We start from the raw sequence: 20,987 nt of genomic DNA on the forward strand, positions 1-20,987 counted from the left end.
AGATGTTTACATCGACAGCTGTTTTGTGATTTTAGTATCATACAGTATTTATGTACAGAAATAAAAATACAGAATTTTCATACCAATTTTACACATAAAAAGTATGAAAACTTTGTAAATTACTTCAAAAATTAAACATAACCACTTCTGCGGGGTATCTTGAGGATTTTGCAAATGTCGCGTGTCTGTGAAAAAATTGCATATGCCAGTTAGTTAGGTTCTAATGAAAAGTTTTCGTGTCTGTGAATTTGCGCAACTTGAAGTATGTAGGATCGTGGTATTACTGTACTGGTGTTTTATTTTTTTTCCTAAAATCTTGGCTGCATTTTACTGTTCTCCAACTGTCAAACAAGTATGTTTTGTAGGATGTTATATATACGGAAGCTTGTGAGTGTGTTTGCAAGCTTCTACAAATATAAATATTGCTTTTATTATACTTATGCAGCTTATCCTTCAGTATGGGCACTATTTACTGAAGGTCAAGCAGAGTTCATGCTGTGAGAGCTAATAAATATGTTGCAGTTCCAGACACAGGGCTCAGTGACTAAAGGTAGTGTCACACAAAATAATTCAATAGTATCCTGCTGTCAAACTTTGTTCCAAGTAGCAAACATAATTTGTTCGTAACTTTGGACAGTTTAAGCTGCGTTTGTTACAGTAATGGCATCAGTTGCGGGTATTTTTGAGTCAGCAGATGAGAATTCCAAATTTGTCTTGGCAGAAACTGGAGTGATCCCCACTCTTCAAACTGTCCTGGGTGGTTTTGCTGGTGGCAGTGTTTATCCACCTAATGGGGAACTGAGTAGCCTATGGCAGCTAACAGTCTCCTTAAAGGTTTGCACTGGGCATGTGGATCAGAGTACTGCCTCATGTGATTGTTTTAATTGGAAGAGTGAGAGTAGTAACCATTCATTCTACCTGATGTGAATAAGTTGTACTTACACTGTAAGCATTGTTACCTGGTGGAGCTTTGGTGGTTGTGAAAGAACTGAGGTTTGCCTTGTTGAGAGAGTATGTAGTATATGTATAGGAACACAGGAAAATTCTAGACTGTGTTTTCTTGACATGTTTTTAAGATACAACATATTTCAGTGCCTAGCACTTTCCACCAGTAGACTAATAGCAGTCAAGAACTCACGGACACTGACAGTAACCTCTCAACTTTTCAGTCTTGTTTATTAGCTACAATACTGTGATGATTTTAAGTATTGCATTTGTTTATCTTTAATTGAATAAGTGTAAAGTATAGTTTAGAATAGAAATTCTATTCAGTTACCATAAGCTTTGGGATATTTTAAATGTTCAAGTTTGTATTAATGAAGGCCAGACCCACAAAACAGGATAAGCTGAGATGCTACTAATCTATCAGTGTAAATTTTTTTTTTTTTTTTTTTTTTTTTTTTCAATTACAGGGCTAAATTTAGTACTTCATATATAGTACTAGATAAATATCTGTGGCTCTTTCAGGCATCTTTTATCTGCTGACAGCAAAGAGGAAAGAATTGTATGGTGTAACAAACTCAACAAATCACTTGCAAATATTCGCGCATGGGATCCAGATGCCCTTCGTCCTGAAGACTACCAAGTTTAGGCTGAAAATACAGTGTCGTGTTATTCTTTTAAGTAAAAGGTGTCACTAATTTCAATGTTTTATTGTATATTGTCACTATTGTATTATTTTTTTTACTTTGACAAGTAATTACGTAAGAGTTGAAGTAGTTATTACACAGTACATGTAATCGTTTTTATCAATAGCTGGTACTGATTATCCACTGACAGAAATTCAGCTTTGTGAAAGCCTCCAACATTCATTAACATTCATTCAATACCATAATTATTTTTTCAATACTACAGTTATTATTTTAATAACTGTGTACTGAATGTATGTTGGAGGCTTTCACAAAGCTGAATTCTGTTGCTGAAAAGAGTGTGGTAAAACTTGGAATAATAATGGAAGGAGAGGACTGAGTTTATCATCATAAATTCTGTTGAAAAAATGTATAAATTGTTAAAAACTTTAGTTCATTTTCTGTATAAAATTAAGTTCTAGGCACTCAGCCAGTACCAAGGTATGTTTTATCACTTAATTTTTTTTTTTTTTGTAAATATGGTAATTTTAATTTTCTTATATAACCTGTCATTATCTTATCTCAAATGCTTGTAGCAGACTTTATATAGCACATACCAAACATTTAATTTACATGGCCACATATTGCTTAAAACATTCATAGTATTCATGGTCCACCCAAGATTACACTACAAAGTATTACAATGTATAATTTCTATACTAACTTATTCTGTCTTTCTATTCAGCTTTGACAAATATTACAAAGGCTTAATGACTTGCAGATTTGTATATATTTATATATTTTACATTTTTTATCTATCTCAATAAATCAGTTATGTGAAACTTTATTCATTCTCCAAGCTTAATACATAGTTTAGAAGATTAATTGCAGGCAGTGTCCTAAAATCTTACAATTCATATATATATATACATATATTTTTTACCTTAGGATATTAGCCATCAAGAATTAGTATACTTCTTAATGATAGGATATGACAATAATGTAACTTCAAAAGAAAAATGTTTTTTAAAAAGCAATGATCTCATGGTTTCAGGTTTTAGAAACAAACATTGAAGGCTTAACTTTCAATGCATTTGGGTTTTATAGTACAATTTCTTGGAAAACTATAGTAGTAATATGCTTTTATTGTTTGAAGAAGAGAACATCTGGCAAATAATAAATTAATAAGCTTTTTAATTAGGAATATGTATGGGTCTTTTTTAATAAAACTAAATATACCTTCAGTGAATTTTAATATCAAAGAAAATAAGCTCAATTCACACTAGTAACTCAAATTTCAATTAGTCTGCTTAAACACACTTCATATAAGAAGCAATATTCCAAAATAACAGTAATAAGCCTTACAGAATAAAAAAAACTAAGCACAGTGCATTACAATTACAACTAACTCACAAGCTGTGCTTATCCTTCATAGAAGGTAGGTAATTCATTATGAAGGAATACACGCCTTTCCACTCCATCCTTAGTAATTATAGCTATACGGACCACTCCTCCACTGCTACCATCTCTGGTCAGTGCCAACGTTAATGCTAAAAAGAGAAATTTTTAACCTGGTCATAGATAGAATAAGATTATTTTTACTTTCCTACAGAGCAATGTAAAATGCATCCAAGCACAGTTTTTCAACTCTATATTATGCATCCATTCAGTTAGTTAAAAGAAATAAACCCATCTATCAAACAAAACTGGCATGATATCAGTTACATTTAAAATCACAGAAATAAAGTACTTACTGTTTTTGACAAAGTCTACAGTTTCCTCCTTGTTCATATTTGGCTTATAAGCAGAGTCCACATACCCCCACACGTATGTACTTCCAGAACCTCCAATAGCTATGGGCTGACGTACAATCATGCCTCCAAGTGGTATGGTATAAACCTGAAAGTAAATTTCTCTATATATTCTACTGACTATTAACAAGTATGCTATTATGTTCTAAAAGAGGTCTATCACCTTCCTGATTCTTGCCCAAATTTTCAGTTCAAAATAATTTACAATGGTTCACAGCAAAGACCAAGTGATATAGATGCAGCAAGATGACAATTTCTTGGTGGAGACAGTTTCTGATTAGTTAAACACACCACCAAGTTGAAATTCTTAATTCACAGCATTAGCCTGGAGAGAGTGTTGGTATGAGAAGAAAATATATAAGCTAGTAACAGAATAAAATCCTTATACCTTAGATAGCAAACTGCAGCTTTTTAATAAAAACTTTATAACTGGGTAAAACAAAAGTATTGGAGATTCAGCCAAAGATAATCTTCAGGGGCTCTGAACACTTGTCACTACTGCAGATAGAGTTAGTTGGTTATAAATGATTTGTTTAACCAGACCTCTGAACTCTTTTAGGGTTCTTCTCGGGCTGGGAATACTGCAGATAGATCATTTCTTTTTAATTTTTCATTCTCTGCCTTTGGTTTCTTCACAATGTAAACATTAATTAAAGCATTTTGTGTGAATGCCCAAAATACTGCAGATAGATATTTTGGGCATTCACACAAAATGCTTTAATTAATGTTTACATTGTGAAGAAACCAAAGGCAGAGGATGAAAAATTAAAAAGAAATTAATCAATCCAGCTGGGTAAAATGGATGCAGCAATATCTTTAAGAAACATCTTCAAGTTTTTTATTTTTATCTTGTGCAAATGAAATAAGTTGACCTATGTCTATGTGAAAAACCCCTGTAGGGGGTAGTGCCGTCACTCGTGGTGCACTGTAGGCATTACTTAAGGTTCTTTGCAGCATGCCTTCGGGCCCCCATATGTAACCCCTTTCATGCCTTTTACTGTACCTCCTTTCATATGCTCTTTCTTCATCTTACTTTCCACCCTCTCCTAACAATCGATTCATAGTGCAAATGAGAGGTTTTCCTCCTGTTACACCTTTCAGACCTTTTCCTGTCAATTTCTATTTCAGTGCTGAATGACCTCATAGGTCCCAGTGCTTGCTTGGCCTTTGGCCTAAATTTTATATTCAACTCAACTCTATGTGAAAAACTAACTAGAAGTAAAAAAATTATTAAATGGATAATGATCCCTACTATAGTCACTAGGAACCTCAAGATCCAATGAACACTGCTAATATTAAGACGATGGAACATCTTCAAAAAAACAGCACCTCACACGTCTCGAATAACAAGATAAATCTACTGACTACTGAAAAACAAAAAAGTCCTTCAAATAAAAAATAAAAGCACGTTAAAAACAAAGAAGAAAGCTGAATATCAAATAAATCTACCGCAGTGTTTGTTTCCTGTCCTACCCTCAGATAAAACCTTTCAAGAAGAAAAAATTAAACATTTGTTTACTAGAATAGAGAACAGGTTTCACTCGCCTAAATCTAATTCATCTAAATTCACCTACAAAAAGTCTGATACAAGAGAAATCATTTAGTAATGTCCCCTGCATGGACTAAGATATTTTGCCATACCAATGTCTTGGTCCTTGCCACAATGAATAATTGTTTGACCAGCTCTACAAGAGCTAAATCGATTAGTTCAGTGGTGTGGTTAAACTACTTATAATAATAATAATGATGAATGAACACTAGAGTTCCTGTTCAACAAGCCCATACCCAGGCAGTCTGGCATACATTGCCTCATTGACTGCCTTTCCCACAAATGGAGTCAGCACAAAGAAACTTATGATAAAAAATGTCACCTTTTGTTTGCAAAGATGCCTAAGGCTACTCCACTTAATGTAAAAGTGATTTAATCAAGCATATTCATAAAGGTGAACAAAATAAGGACCTCTGCAAGTATCAAAATGGCAGCATGTACTCTGAGAACCATCAACGTGCACAATGAAGAGATCCTGAAAGCAACTGCAGGGCTACCTAGTGTCAAAGTAATATTTTTCAGCTCTGTCATTCTAAATGAGAAAGCTGATGGTTTGCGCACCACTGAATGAAACGGGAAGCAAAAATTGGAATTTAAAGTTATCAAGGATGGTTCAATCTTTGTGTGATATAAGCCAACTGAACAGCCTAAACTTGACTGAGGAGGCTGCTTCAGCCACAGTTTCAAGGGGAACCTAGAAAAATTATTAATAATGGTTTATGCTAATACCTTTTTTAATGCTGAATAGCAAGCCACTTCAAGCACTCACTACTATGTATGGCTATACTTCTCCTTGTCTTGTGCACCCTACTGGTTAAAACACTTTCATGTCTTCACCAAGTATATGGTGAATTTCATTTCCATTGAAAAACTTGAATCATTTTGACTACCTAAGTAACTGGGCCCGGCAATCATTGATAATTGTGTGGTGTATTTCCCAGTATTTTTGCATGCAGAAACTATTCGTACTGTATACCTTACGGTGAATATGACTAAGGCATAGTCGCAAAACTCGGCCTACTACATGCAATAGTCTTGTACTGTATTTTGTTACAAATACAGTTGATATCAAAAGCAACTGTGAAGTATCTTTAATAACTTTAAGTGAAAAATAGATGGAATCTAACAAAAATATGGCAATTTTGAATGAGGTTTATGTTATAAATGGGTTAGCAAAGAAACTTCATACAGAATGAGGTGCGTCTTATATAGCTACGTGTCTGTGGTTTCAAGAACACTACTGATGGAATTTGAACATACAGTACTAATTTGGCTAATATAATGAGATTTAAAGAAAATATGAATGGATTTTTTTGAAAACTTTGACTCATGAAAAATATCTAGACAACCAACAGATGAAACTACAGGAAGAGAAAACAAAGATAGAAGAGACTTGTGATGCTCCAAAAGTAAACCAGCAAAGGAATTTAATGTGAAACATTACAAAGTTTTACCTTGACCGACAACAATTAATTTTAGCAGAAAAATATGACAACTGTCATTATGAAGGGTCTCTGGAGATTTTAAATATATAATAATTTACATGATGCAAAGAGAATCTATAAATAACCAAGTACGACTAAGCAATCTAGCATCTTTTGCTTTTGTAAGTGTCAACCAATTCTTATTGTTAAAAAAATATATAAATTTGAGAAAGGAATTTTTACAGAGGACCTTCCAACTCTTTCTTTATATGCTACATTATCAAATACAACCAAGCCCCTCCTACTTCTCCCACTCCTCTGCCTCTCATAATACCACTCCACCCAATAATCATCTGCTGCTGCCACCTTACCAAACCACCTCTTAATAAGTCTGCTACCATTGCTCTTAAATTAAGTTAACTAAAACAGTTATTTCAAGTTTAGCATCTAAAATGTTTACATTTATGAATTTTCTTTGCTTTTACTAATATCAAGTGTAATTAGGCAAGCAAAGTAGTAGGATTTTCAGGTGTTTTTAAGTGCCCTGGAAATATTAAAAATTCTTTTCCAATGTAAATTATCGTAAAAATTCAATGTTACTTTTCTCAGTGTAAGAATTGCTTTGTTGAGTAGGATAACCAGTAAAACTTTAAAATATAAAATATTTACATAATCATCATATGAAAAAAGTTACTTGATCTTCATATATAGAAAAAATATTTCATTAAAGTGCTTATATATAAAAATAAATCAAAGAAAGCAAGAAACTAATTAAATGAAAGAAACTTACAATATTTGCCAGCAATAAAGAGGCTATTTTTTCCCCTAAAAATTTACCGTGCATACTAGAGGCTGATGGTTACATTTTTCACTGATCTATTCTAACCCCAAGAAGGGTTTATTTGTAGATATTAACTGGAACTCCTGACAGTATATGAAGTCTGAATGAAGTGTATAAATTATTCTTAGTTAAAATAGTAAATAAACAAGAGTATCATAAAAAAATATACAAAGTCACAATGATTTGTTCCTATATCAGAAGACTGAATTCAATTAACTTTAATGTTGCACAACATATAAGTTTTACCAGTATGTTCACTCTTCTCAAACAACTGCAATACAGTACATCCATACGTCAACTTTACGAGCGTATTTGATATTAAAATCAATGAACTTTCAGAACAGCTTATTTGATATTACAATCAATGAACTTTCAAAAAAGCTTTATTTGGTATTAATATCAATGAACTTTCAGAACAGCTTATTTGATATTAAATCAATGAACTTTCAAAAGAGCTTATTTGATATTAAAATCAATGAACTTTGAAAAGCATAAAACCATGTAATTTTAAAACAAATGAACAAAAAACACCACAATAACCAATATGCTGTACTGCCTAGTCATGTTACTTCAATGCACTTACACAGTCAACTGTGTGAAGTAAATCAATCAAAACAAAGCCATCAACTCAAGAGTGTTGCCACCTTACTTTTATTTGTTTTTTCAAATATCAAAACAAAGCCATCAACTAAAGAGTGTTGCCACCTTACTTTTATTTGTTTTTTTCAAATATCAAAACAAAGCCATCAACTCAAGAGTGTTGCCACCTTACTTTTATTTGTTTTTTCAAATATCAAAACAAAGCCATCAACTCCAGAGTGTTGCCACCTTACTTTTATTTGTTTTTTCAAATTTTCCTAGTCAAACTGGGGTACATCTTCGAGGTCAGAGTGCCTTTGACACCAGGAAATACAGTACAGCAATTCTTTGCAGCATCACAGGAAATGGACTGATATAACTCCATTTATATGAAACTGGTGTATAAGTTGAAATGAGTTGCATTTCTGCCCACATGGGCATAAAGGGAAACAAGGATGCTGGGGCAGCAGTCAAAGCTATAATTACCATTACCTGATCAAATATTAAAACCTACAACTTTTAATAAATGGCATACCAGTTAATAATGAACCTCAATAAATTAAAGCAGATCAAACCCATGATTGAAATAAGAATACATCAAATTTGTTTCAGACCAAATCCCTGTATGCAGAGATGAATGTCCATAATGCAACTAACACTATGTCAAATTTTGGAAATAAGTCAATTAAGGATATTTTGACATAACCTGCATCATTTTCATTTTATCCTACCATTTAATAGCTAAAATTTTAATTCTCCATTAAAGAGAAACCCTTTAAGCCCAGCCTATAGGACCTAAGCACTTTGATGCAATGGTCTGATTTAACCATGTTTGACAACAGTTTCTTATGATTAAATTACTAAGTATGAAAACATATCACATACCACTAATTTATAAACACAACCACCAGAAATACAGAAACTATTTTTCCCTAAATACAGTAGTACTGTACTCACTTGTCCTCCTTTGGATTTGTCCCATCCAGCAACAATGATTCCTGCCATCAGCATGTCACGATAATTATAGCATATCTCCTTGAAAGTATTTGCTGCAACTTGTACCAAAGGAGGTTCTCCCAGCTTCACCCTACAAAACAAAGGGCACACCATAAAATACTTGGAAAGTTGGCTTCAATTGTTAATGTCATGATATTACTGTTTAAAAATTTTAAATAAACACTGTAACTTATTTCTTGTTAGCCTTATCCCCACCTACTATATAAGAGAACTTGTTTAATTAAATGACATTTAGTAAACCATGTTGCACCACATTTTCTTTTGTATTTGCTAAACACAGAGTTCATTACCTGAAGATCTACACAAATACATTACATTTTAAATATTCTTCTTCAGTGTAATGTCTCCCATGATACTGGTGATCAGATTTCCATCAGCCTATTTCTTGCTCAAAAAATTCATTTTTGTGTTCAGAAATGGGTGGCAAATTCAGTGAAGAAAAAGTAGTAATGGACAAAAGCATAAAACAAGAGACCAGCGCAACTTGGACCCAAAAAGGATACTGCAATACCCTTTAGTTTTGTTTACAGTGATATAATCACAGAAGGCCATAAAATTATCTTAAAAATAAAATAAGTAAACTAAGGAATGCGTCAAAAGTTGTGTATTCAGGATGAAAAATGTAGCAAAAGGTGACACTATCAAAATTTGCAAGAGACAGGCTGACCTGGATGACAGACTGTCATAAATGATAAGAAACTGAGTGTATACAATTACCTTTCAATCATAATAGGCACTCTTACGGCTCACAGCCAAGTATTCCGGTTAATGGCAATGGAAAAAGGATATAGCTGTTCATGGGCTCCTTGCACGACACTAACATTTTCAGAAAAAGTTCCACATTTCACAGTAAAGAGAACAGAAAACCTCTGGTTGGTAACGGGCAGTGCAACATAGCGATATCTCGACAGAAGGCGGATGCTAATGCTTTAGAAAGCACTTAACCCTTAAATGCCTGTTGGACGTAGCAAACGTCGACTAAAATTGTCTGTTGAATGCCGAGTGGATGTAGCAAACGTCGACTACAAAAAATTTCAACCTTCGGTCAACTTTGATTCGACCGAAATGGTCAAAAAATGCAATTGTAAGCTAAAACTCTTACATTCTAGTAATATTCAATCATGTACCTTCATTTTGCAACAAATTGAAGTCTCCAGCACAATATTTCGATTTATGGTGAATTTTTGAAAAAAAAACTTTTTCTTACGCCACATGTAAACTCAGCCGAAAATTTCAGAAATTCTTTCGTCATTTTGTCGTAATTTTTGCACTGTTCTATATTAGCCGTTACATAAAGTTTTATATATGAAAATGTGTGCAATTTCATGTACAATACAACAGAAAATAACTCATGGTTGAAGCTTTTATCAGTTTTGAAATATTTTCATAAAATCACGATAACTGCCAAAATTTCAACCTTCGGTCAACTTTGACTCGACCGAAATGGTAAAAATGCAATTGTAAGCTAAAACTCTTACATTCTAGTAATATTCAATCATTTACCTTCATTTTGCAAACCAATTGGAAGTCTCTAGCACAATATTTCGATTTATGGTGAATTTTGAAAAAAATTTTTCCTTATGTCCGCGCCAGAAATTCTTTCTGGCGTTGTCGAATGTTTGCACTGTTTTATATTAGTCGTTACATAAAGTTTTATATATGGAAATGTGTGCAATTTCATGTAGAATACAACAGAAAATAACTCATGGTTGTAGCTTTTATCAGTTTTGAAATATTTTCATATAAATCACGATAACCGCCAAAATTTCAAGCTTCGGTCAACTTTCACTCGACCGAAATTGTCAAAAAACACAATTATAAGCTAAAACTCTTACATTCTAGTAATATTCAATCATGTACCTTCATTTTGCAACACACTGGAAGTCTCTAGCACAATATTTCGATTTATGGTGAATTTCTGAAAACAAAATTTTTTCCTTTATGCGCTGCGCACGGTAACTCGGCCTAACATCTCAGAAATTCTTTTCGTCATGTTGTCGTAATGTTTGCATCGTTTAATTAGTCGTTACATAAACTTTTATATATGAAAATGTGTGCAATTTCATGTAGAATACAACAGAAATTAGCTCATGGTTGTAGCTTTTATCAGTTTTGAAATATTTTCACATAAATCACGATAACTGCCAAAATTTCAACCTTCAGTCAACTTTAACTCGACCGAAATGGTAAAAAACGCAATTGTAAGCTAAAACTCTTACATTCTAGTAATATTCATTCGTTTACCTTCATTTTGCAATAAATTGGAAGTCTCTAGCACAATATTTCGATTTATGGTGAATTTTTAAAAAAACATTTTCCTTACGTCTCGCGCTGTAACTCGCCGAACATCTCGGAAATTCTTTCGCCTCGTTATCGTAATATTTGCACCGTTTTATATTAGTCGTTACATAAAGTTTTATATATGAAAATGTGCGCAATTTCATTTACAATACAACAAAAATAACTCATGGTTGTAGCTTTTATCAGTTTTGAAATATTTTCATATAAATCACGATAAATAGAAAAAATTTGACTTTCGGTCAAATTTAACTCGACGAAATGGTCGAAAAACTGCAATTGTAAGCTAAAACACTTACAGTCTAGTAATATTCAATCAATTAGCTTCATTTTTTCAACAAACGGGAAGTCTCTAGCACAATATTTCGATTTATGGTGAATTTTTGAAAAAAAAAAAAAAAAATTTAAGAACGCTGCTTCACAATTCATGAATCATTTTGTGATAATATTTTCTCTGTGTTGCTTTAATCGTTTTAAAATTTTGTTATATACCAAAATCATCGCAATTTAGTGTACAATACAAAGAAAAAACAAATAACCCGTTAGCTTTAACCATTTTGCTTACAGCGCGATTTGTATACAATTATATACGAGTTTTTTTTTTTTGCTCATATATTCCAATATTTATATATGATAATGATATTTTTTTCATTTCTGATGGTTGCATACTAAACTTCAGGCAATGACAAAAAAATGAGCCAAAATGAACTCTTATTCTTAAAAAATAAGCGTGCTGTGATTTTTGAAAAACTTTTTTCCGCTTCGCCGCGCTAACTCACCGAACGCTAACTGCATACGGGAGACGTTTTTGTAAACAGGGCTTCATTTAAAGGGTTAACAGAAACTAATTCTACAGACACAAGCGCTACAAGCAGTGTGGAGCTCCCTGCTGAGGAGGAGATAATGAGGTAGACCAAATTGGACATTGTTTTCACTATGGTCTAAAATTTCCTTGTTTAGAAAAAAAGGAAAAACAGAATAATTTTGTCAAACAGCTAAAAGCTCCCAGAAGGGTGGTGACATTCAGACAAGAGTACATTACTCCAATAACAGTAAAACATAAAATCTGATAAAATACTGTGTATTAATAACATCATCTCTGTAGACAAGGGGTTCTGACTGCATGGAATGTCATGATAGCACTTAAACTACATAGCACAAAAATTCCCCCAAGAGCAGGATCCATACCAATTTACATCAGTAGTTAGCCTTCACTTGGTTCCTTCCCTTGTATGCTGTACTACAGCCTGTAACGGTTACCTTGAAAAGATATGATCTTCCATGTCTTACCTAGTATCTTCCAACTTGGAGGGTTGTATTACAAGACAATTTCTTAGGACCAGTATATTTGAAAACTTAGGGTCAGTCCAAGTTTGAAATACCTGTCGATACCCATGAAAATCATTCAAAAGATATCCACTACAAATTACTGCAAGGTCCAAACCACTTTCATTAAAAAAAAAAATTAAAAGCACTTCATTCATACTCATACTGTATGAAGGAATTAACTCATCTGACAGCTCATCCACAGGGCACACTAAACTTCAGGTAGTTACAATTCTTATTAATTACCTAATTCATTTTTGTGAGCTATTCATACCTACAAACCCCAATTCAAATGAACACTGGCAAATAAAAGCACTGTTTATAAAACCATGGCTTGAGAACTGAAGTCTTTAAATACCGGTGCCATCAGATACTGTTATCATCTTGACTAAAAACTATCTGGAGGTGTAGACATCACTGGTGTACAACTAAGTTAGTATGTCAATTGACAATATATTACTGAAAATACAAAATGAGCAAAACTTACTCAAGTAATTCCATGTGAGATGCAACAATGTCTGCTACAGCCTGAGTATCTGCAGCAGAGCCTGAGCGGCAGCAATATATCCTGTCTGTTACACGCGTCAGCTTATCGGTGACACGATTGGACACATAAGTTCCCATGGATGTTCTGGAATCTGCTCCAACAACTACTCCTCCATCAAATTCTACAGCCATAATTGAAGTCTGAAAATAAGGATCATAAACTCTACAAGGTGATTTTGATGCAAAAACTTGTTTACATGAAGGAAATAGATTCCTGTACAGTAAATGGGTATTTTTTGAGCAACAATTTTACGAGAGGTTACACCTGAATAATACTTAATTTACCTTATACAGTACACTTATTACTTAAGATACCAATTCCAGATATCTGTATACTACACCAATCAATAGAGTACCACAAATTAAAAAGTCAAAAGAAAAATGTTAAAATCTTAAGTACGTACTGTACTTATGTATCAAACACACATCTCTTACTGTCCTCAAACGTCCAATGAAGTACTGTACATGCAAGTTGAGAGATACATCACCTCATAAACAAAAGTAACCCAGATTGATGGTGAAATTGGCTGATTGCCTGACTTTCAGCAAATATTAATTCTAATGAAGCAAAGAGTGATGTTTTCCCAATAAGCTGGGCCTACCATATTTTTCAATCACCTGGATTGCCTATACAAAAAAATAAATACTAAAGCTGAACCAAGAAAGATAATGGCCTGATCAAATGATGCACAAAGAACATGAGAATCTTTGGAATTCTTATCTCAGAGTCTGTGAGAAACCTTACTACTTAAACATAATTACATAGCTATGAGCTTCCTACCTACGGCAACCTAAAAATTTCAAAATTCACGGTGGTGCTAGCATTTGTTTTGGTGTAGGTACACGCCCCACCCACTATCGGGGACCGGGAGGAACAACTTAGCAGAGAGCTTCAATTTGTTTTCGCCCTTACGTCCACGAGGAGAGGAGGGAGGGTTCCGATTATGTAAAAACTTGATAAGTATATATAAAATGACATTTTTATAATAAATAACATAGCTAACAATTTCTAATAACCAGCAGCTATATTTGAAAATTCGCAGTGACGATTGTTTTGTTTATTTTGGTGTAAGTAGCTAGCCCCGCCCACTTTCAGGGAAGAAGAGGAACAACATGGCAAGAAGGTTCAATTTATTTATGTTGCAATGTCCAAGAGAGAGGAGGAGGGAGGGCTCCCACTCTGTAATTACTTGGTAAGTATATATAAAACTATTATAAAAATTTCATTTTTATTTAAGTAACTTACCAAGTAATTACATAGCTGATTCCCACATTGAAAGGAGTTGGGATTCATGGACTTATTCTACCTCAAGTATTAAAAGTAATAATTTGAGCATAGAAAGGAGTATTTACCATTAATACAATGTTTGTTGTTCCTTACCTGGTAAGAGAACTGCTGCAGGAAAATACTGCCTCTGGTGGCACTCATCCTACCCTGTAGAGGTTTGGCGGTATAGCCAAGCGTCACCTGCTACATAAGTAGGGACCTTGCAGCGAAGGACTTCTCCAAATGCTAGCAAAGTATAGAAAGTTCGCCACTGCCTTCGGCACAGTACCAACACACAACACCAGATAAAAACACTAATACACCAAAAGGTTACAAACACCATCACCCAAACATTAAAAGATCTGGAGGGTGTCCCAGTACAGAGTACCCTCAGGCTCCCCTAAACTCAAGACCAAGTACCAAGGCGAAGAGTAAGGATAGAAGGAACCCTTCCTATACTTCCTTCCCCAACACCGTGCCAGTCACCAATAAAGGACCCAAGGTACTGCAACCATTAAAAACTGTTTCAACATCACGTAGATAATGCGCCGAAAAAACGGACTTACATCTCCTATCAGTGGACTGGAGAATGGAGGCAAGAGAAAGACTGTCTGAAAGACAAGGGCATAGCCACGGCTCTAATCTCATGCGCTCTTACCCTTAGAAAAGGAAGAACCTCTTCTCCCACTTGTGAATGTGACTAGCAAATGAGACTTCTCAGAAAGAAAGAGGGGGCATTCTTTGAGAGAGGACATAAAGGGTTCTTCACTGTACTTCACATTTTGTCAGTCTTAAGGAGATAGCACTTGAAAGCCCTTACCGGACAAAGGAATCTTTCCTTATCTAACAAACCTACCACCTGAGATAGGTTCTTAATGCTGAAAGAATGAGGCCAAGGTTTGGCTGGATTTTCGTTCTTAACACGAAAGCCAAGAGTAGAGGAGCAAATCTCCATTAAAGAAACCAATTCACCTATCCAGAGCCTGGATCTCACATATTCTCTTGACTGTAGCCAAGGCTACTAGGAATAAAGCCTTCTTAGTTAAGTTCCTCAGTGAAGCAGAATCAATAGGCTCAAAGGGTGGACATGAGAGCCATTTAAGTACCCCATCCAGGTTCCACAAAACTTGTTGTAAATCTTTGCACTTTGTCATATTGAACAATTGAATAAGTTCAGATAAATCCTGATCCGAAGAAATATCTAGGCCTCTGTGCCTGAATACAGAGCCTAACATTGCCCTATAACCTTTGATAATGGATGAGGACCAGCCTTCACAAGTTCTCAGGAACAACAGAAAATTGGCGATCTCCATTAAAGATGTCTTAGAAGAGACATGATTTGCTCAGCACCAAGTGCGGAAAACAGTACACTTGCTTTGGTAGATATTGGCTAAAGACTCTCTCCTGCATCTAGTGATAGCTTGTGCAGCTGCTCTCGAAAATCCCTTAGCACTGAGGAGTTTCTTGCTAGTTTGAATCTTGTCAGAGATAGCGTGGATAGCCCCTGGTGGAATCGCCTGGGTTGGGGTTGTCTGAGAAGCTTGCGTTTTTGAGGAAATAGTCTTGGGAAATCGGACAGGAGACTTATCAGGTCCGGATACCACTCCCTTAGAGGCCAGAAGGGAGCTATGAGGATCAGCAAAACATTCTCATGAGACCTGAATTTGTTTATCAATTCCCTTACCAAAAATCGGGAGCGGCTGCTTTCAGTTTCTTAAGAGATTGAAAGAGCCAGGCACAGAACTAGTCTTAGACGCAGACTTCCAAGACTGGCAACATGGGCGTGGCCTCAAGAGGTCACACTCTTGCAGCCCCCAAAACGCCAGACCCCACAGGAGAATGCAAATTGGTTCCCGCCTGAGGGTGGGAAGAGCCAATGAGAGAAACTTGTCTCCCGGAAGAGAGTCAGTCCCTTAGAAGCCCCGCAGTACCCCCAAAGGGAATCTCTTCCCTGGTTTTTCTGGTGTTTGAACCAACATGATCGAGACACCAGGCTGGGAACCCGACCGAGCATTGGCAAGCACTCAGGGAGCACTTGTGGTGCTGGCAGGAAGAGCTGAGACACCTGGGTGCCTTGGCCCTTTCTCTCGCACTACTCCCGAACTGGGACGAGGAGCAGATCGGGATACTCGATATTCCATAGAATCTTGAGTACTCAGAGCGACTCGCCAACGAGTGCCCGAAGCAGCCCCCGTCTTAAGAGGCAGAACCTCTAGGACTGGGAACAGGATCGCAAACCGAGGTCTGCGCGTCCGCAGCTTCCGAAACACAAAACCCAAGGCTATGCGAATCGGCTTCCTAACCCGAAGGTCGGGAAGAGACAACGAGAGACCCACTGCCTCCTCGGAAGAAGGCAGTCAGTCCCTAGATGTCCAAGGGCATCAAGGGGAAGAAGCAGCCTTCCTCTCCTTCAGCCGACAGAGGTCTGTCCGATTCCCGGGACCCCCTTGGACCTTGGGAGAGGAAGGGAAGAGGCAGCAGAAGAAGAAATCGAATATAAGATGAAGAAGACGGCGGCTACTTCCACAGAGCGACTTCCTTCACCTCCACTCTGACATCATCTATAGGATGGTGGACACTAAACATCGTAACCTCCAGGGCAGTCAGGCAGGAACACAACGGAAGCGGCCCAGGACACCACCACCAGGAGAAGCAGCAGGCATGATCAGGACAGCCGATGCAGGAGCTACAGCAGCAGTTCGGAAGGCAGGAGCTACTGCAACGGCCAGGAACGTCACTTCCACAGGGCGACTTCCTTCACCTTCATGTTGACACCTTCTCAAGGATGGCAGACACTGTAACCTCCGGGGCAGCTGGCAGGAACACAACTGAAGTGGCCCCAGGTATGACCACCAGAAAAAGCGGCAGGCATGATCAGGACAGCCGATGTAGGAGCTATGGCAGAGGTTCAGAAGGCAGGAGCTACCGCAACGGCCAGGAACGTCGCTTCCACTGGGCGACTTCCTTCACCTTTACTCTGACAACTTCTACAGGGTGGCGGATATTGTAACCTCCAGGGCAGCTAAGCAGGAACACAACAGGAGCAGCCCCGGGCACAACCACCAGGAGAAGTAGCAGACACGATCAAGACAGCCGATGCAGGAGCTACGGAAGCGGTTCAGAAGGCAGGAGCTACAGCAACGGCCAGGAACGTCACAAGAAAGTCACCAGCAGCGACAGGAACGATCAGGGTGGCTGCGGCAGGAGACCAGGAAGAGCCGTCCAGAGACTGTCGTCAAGTTAACAGGAGCACAACACAGGAAACAGCAGAGCAGATGGACAAAAGATACACCAGAGGCAGTGCCATGGCATACATGAAGGCCAGCAATGACAGCGATTGACCCACATCAGCGGGAACAGTGTCGGAACGATCTTGACGTGGAACCGTCATTCCAACTGGGTACTATGGTCGGTCCCATATCAACAATGAATGAACGTCGGGACTCCATTATGCAAGATATCCCCAAGATATCCAGCCAACTACTGCTGCGTCTGCAATGCTCGCTGCCAACCTGAAAGAAAAAGCAAAGATGATTAGTAGAGGGAGACTTCTCTCGCTATAAGGGGAACTGTCCTACACAGTGAGAGGAGGTACCCTAGAAGAGGTCGCCTGACCGCCTCCCCTCGCAATCTTCACCCAACAAGCGAGCGAAGAGGGCGAAGGAGAGAGATCTCTACCGAAAGAGAGATAAGGAAAACCTACGGGGAAAGAGAAGGACGGAGGGGAGGCCACCAAGGGCGCCGTGGGAGTAGAGCACATACCAACGACGCCCACAACCTCCTCCCACCGCAACTCTAAGCGCAGGCAGCGAAAACAACACTCAGCAGAAGTAGGAAGGAAGTAGTGATGCCCTTTGTACACGGAGGGCAGAAGCCCATGATGGGAAATGAAATCTTATGTCCCGATCAAGGTAGGGGAGCGAAGATATTACGTCCCAATCTAATATCTCCGAATGCACAGGGGAACGCCTTCAGTATCTAAATAAAGGGCTACTGGAAGAGAAGCATTACCACACGGTTAAGCTTCTCTAAATACGACCTTGGCCGTCAAACCCAAGACACAGACGCAGGGGAACGACGGGTTATGCAAGGTTATCACAAATCGTGGGTTTGTATTAATAAATATCAAACACACAAATCATACACAAAGTACATTATAATCCCACTAGGATACTAAAGAGCTTAACGACAGTCAGGCAAAGTTACTGCCTAACCACGTTGTTCAAGAGTTTAACGGCCATTTCCAGCCTACGCTGAAAGTAATTCCTAATGTCAAGGACCGACAGTTTGTATATCGTGTCGGAATTAGGGTTTTTAAAACAGGTTCATTAATTAAGTAATTTTGGTTTGCTACTTGTGGTACTGGGGTTCAAAAAGTTAGTTCTGAGGAGCTCTACAAAACTGCGCAGATTATATAGCTCTAGCCTATCGTATATAGGCCACTTATAAACCATTACCGGTGATACGGTAAAAGGAATGAATGCGGCTGCAGCAGGAATCGAGAAGACGCTGCAGAGAACCTATAGTAATGCCTACACTGAACTGCACTAGCCTAGTCGGGGGCATTCCAAAATGCGATACCCAAATTGCTTAAATATGAAATTTTACCACAAAAATTTTACATGGAAAACACGACTGAAAGCATGTACGAAAATTAACCAAATTAGCCTCGATATAATCCCGACAAAGTACGGTGGCCTCCTACCCAGTTACGCTACATGCCAGAAAGGTGACAATGGCGGAGTCCTGAGAGAGCATTACTCTAACAAAATAGACAAAATACCATCAACAGTTTCATTAACAAATCAAAGAACGGATACTTACACCAGTCAAAACTTCATTGTTCATCCAATCGGGAACCAAAGAGTCCAAATAGGGAGTTTTCATTGTACCGGTCGGGGTTGGAGCCATGATGATTGTTTAGTTTTGAACAGTGATACCAAGTTGACAATACAGACTTCCGCTATCTTTTGGGAATGTAGCGATAATCGCTAACAAATTAACTTTTCAAGTACCTGTTTAAAAGTAATTTTAATTACGCCTAGATGTAATTTATTTCCGAAGTATAGTAACTGGATATTAAACAATATTTGTGGTTTAATATTTGTGAATATAAATAATGTTACGGTGTATGTGACAAAAATTCATAATTAGCCTCATGGTACAAAAATTAAAAATCAGCTTTCATGGTGGATGTGGGTTGATATCAATTCCAGTTGCAAATTTTGAATTCGACATGCACATGTAGTCGATATCAGCCTATACCTCTCTTGATGTCTCAGTGGTCAATAGCCACTATATATCGCTGTTTCTGAACCATGCAACGATTCGAATCCCACTGATGACGAAGCACTGGGCGTAATTGGGTGTAGTGAATTGGACATAAGCGATATTTGTGGCTTATTATTTGCGCATATAGACAATGTCATGGTGTATGTGACATTATATATAGTGTGTGTAATATGTATATAAAAAGGCCTAGAACCCAGTGTGAAAGTTACATGTACAAAAATATATTTCACTGGTAAAAGATGAAAAACCTTGTAGGACTGTGTAGACGAAATTGTTTGCAAAGATTAATGATTTAGCTGAATATTTTCTGTGAACTGCAACATATTTTTTTAAAATGGATGAAATCCAGAAAGGAAAAGCAAACACGCATTGCAAATAGTGCAGAAAATGCAAAAGTTATGCAAGGAGGATATGTAATAATGAAGATGATGGTGTATGGAAGTTTTGTGAAATATACATATAAAGAACACTATATCTTCTTGTGTTTCAAGGATTACTTGTTGTCCATTCTAATATCGTCCTATTGTTTCTTCAGATGTTTTGCTCTATTGTGCTTGATTCCTTTTCTTTAAACAGGTCTTCTAGAAATGTCACATTCTTTGCTTATTTCTTGCAGATTTGAGGTTACTTCCACTTCTTTGCTCTTATCCGCATACATTTTGTCTCCTTTATGTTTAGTAATCCATAAAAAAGTTGCACCATTAACTCCTCTCTTTTTCTTAATCTCTTCTAGTGTTTCCTTGTTCTTTCCCATTTTTTCCTTAACGTTTTCTGTTGCTGTTTATTCCTCTGTTAACTTTTCCTGTCTTAGAAGCATTCTTATCTTCACTCTTGTTTCCTTCGTGTTGTCTTCTTTGTGAACCTCTTTTGTTTCAGTAATAGTTCCACACAAGTGCTTCGAGGTTTGTTTCATATTTTGAATTTTCCTATTGACCATCGTCAGTCATTTTGTTTAGAGTTCCTCTTTTTATCTTTTTGTCAACAATGGTCATTTTCCTTTAAATATCACAGGTAAGCTACTATTTGTTCATGTCTATTAATAATGCATATCTGTTATATACAATAAATATGTAATATGGTTGAAATGCATTTGGTATGTAATATGATCTGCGATAATATGCAATTGATTTGCCCGTCTATTATGCTATACACATTTTGATTGCCATATTATTATTGCATAACATAATGTCATGTTCTATCAATATTGCACAAATACCCATCTGCCTTATCTGTTTTGATATTCTGTGAGGATTTAGACCTGATCTCCTTCTGTAGCCATTCCCTTTAATACCATCTCCACCTTCCCTTGTTATTGCATAATAATTTAATTCTGTGCCGACGTCTTTCCGTTCTTTACTCCTTTAACAATACAGCATCAGAATTCATGACAGTTAGCTAGTTAGCTCCATGCCCTCATTGATATTGGCAATACTGCATATTATTTTATGTTGTCACTCATCGAAACTTTT

The 20,987-nt window shown here is 36.9% G+C and overlaps 2 protein-coding genes across 2 annotated transcripts in view; one reads left to right on the plus strand and one right to left on the minus strand.

Moving 5' to 3' along the window:
* Window positions 1-2,807, plus strand: part of LOC136855607 (anillin-like) — a 212,793-nt gene extending 209,986 nt beyond the window's left edge. Inside the window, exon 24 of the mRNA XM_067132701.1 lies at window positions 1,468-2,807. Coding sequence (XP_066988802.1) covers window positions 1,468-1,591 — 124 coding nt within the window. The 3' untranslated portion in view covers window positions 1,592-2,807. The remainder of the gene's footprint in view (window positions 1-1,467) is intronic.
* Prosbeta1 (proteasome beta1 subunit) lies at window positions 2,088-20,956 on the minus strand. Its single transcript, XM_067132699.1, has 5 exons — window positions 19,051-20,956; window positions 12,901-13,100; window positions 8,730-8,859; window positions 3,323-3,467; window positions 2,088-3,118 (listed from the first exon to the last, which is right to left on the minus strand). Exons 1-5 carry the CDS (start codon window positions 19,135-19,137, stop codon window positions 2,991-2,993), a joined length of 690 nt encoding a protein of 229 aa, XP_066988800.1. The 5' UTR covers window positions 19,138-20,956; the 3' UTR covers window positions 2,088-2,990.
* Window positions 20,957-20,987: the final 31 nt, after the last annotated feature.

Source organism: Macrobrachium rosenbergii, chromosome 32, assembly GCF_040412425.1.
Source record: "Macrobrachium rosenbergii isolate ZJJX-2024 chromosome 32, ASM4041242v1, whole genome shotgun sequence".
NCBI lineage: Eukaryota > Metazoa > Arthropoda > Malacostraca > Decapoda > Palaemonidae > Macrobrachium > Macrobrachium rosenbergii.

Excerpts from the sequence above, each read along its gene's own strand:
- Prosbeta1 (XM_067132699.1), bottom strand. The coding sequence starts at position 19,137 with ATGGCTCCAACCCCGACCGGTACAATGAAAACTCCCTATTTGGACTCT. Across the intron at positions 3,468-8,729 it reads ACAAATCCAAAGGAGGACAA|GTTTATACCATACCACTTGG; the intron begins GTGAGTACAGTA and ends ATTTACTTTCAG. Across the intron at positions 3,119-3,322 it reads TGTAGACTTTGTCAAAAACA|CATTAACGTTGGCACTGACC; the intron begins GTAAGTACTTTA and ends TTCTCTTTTTAG.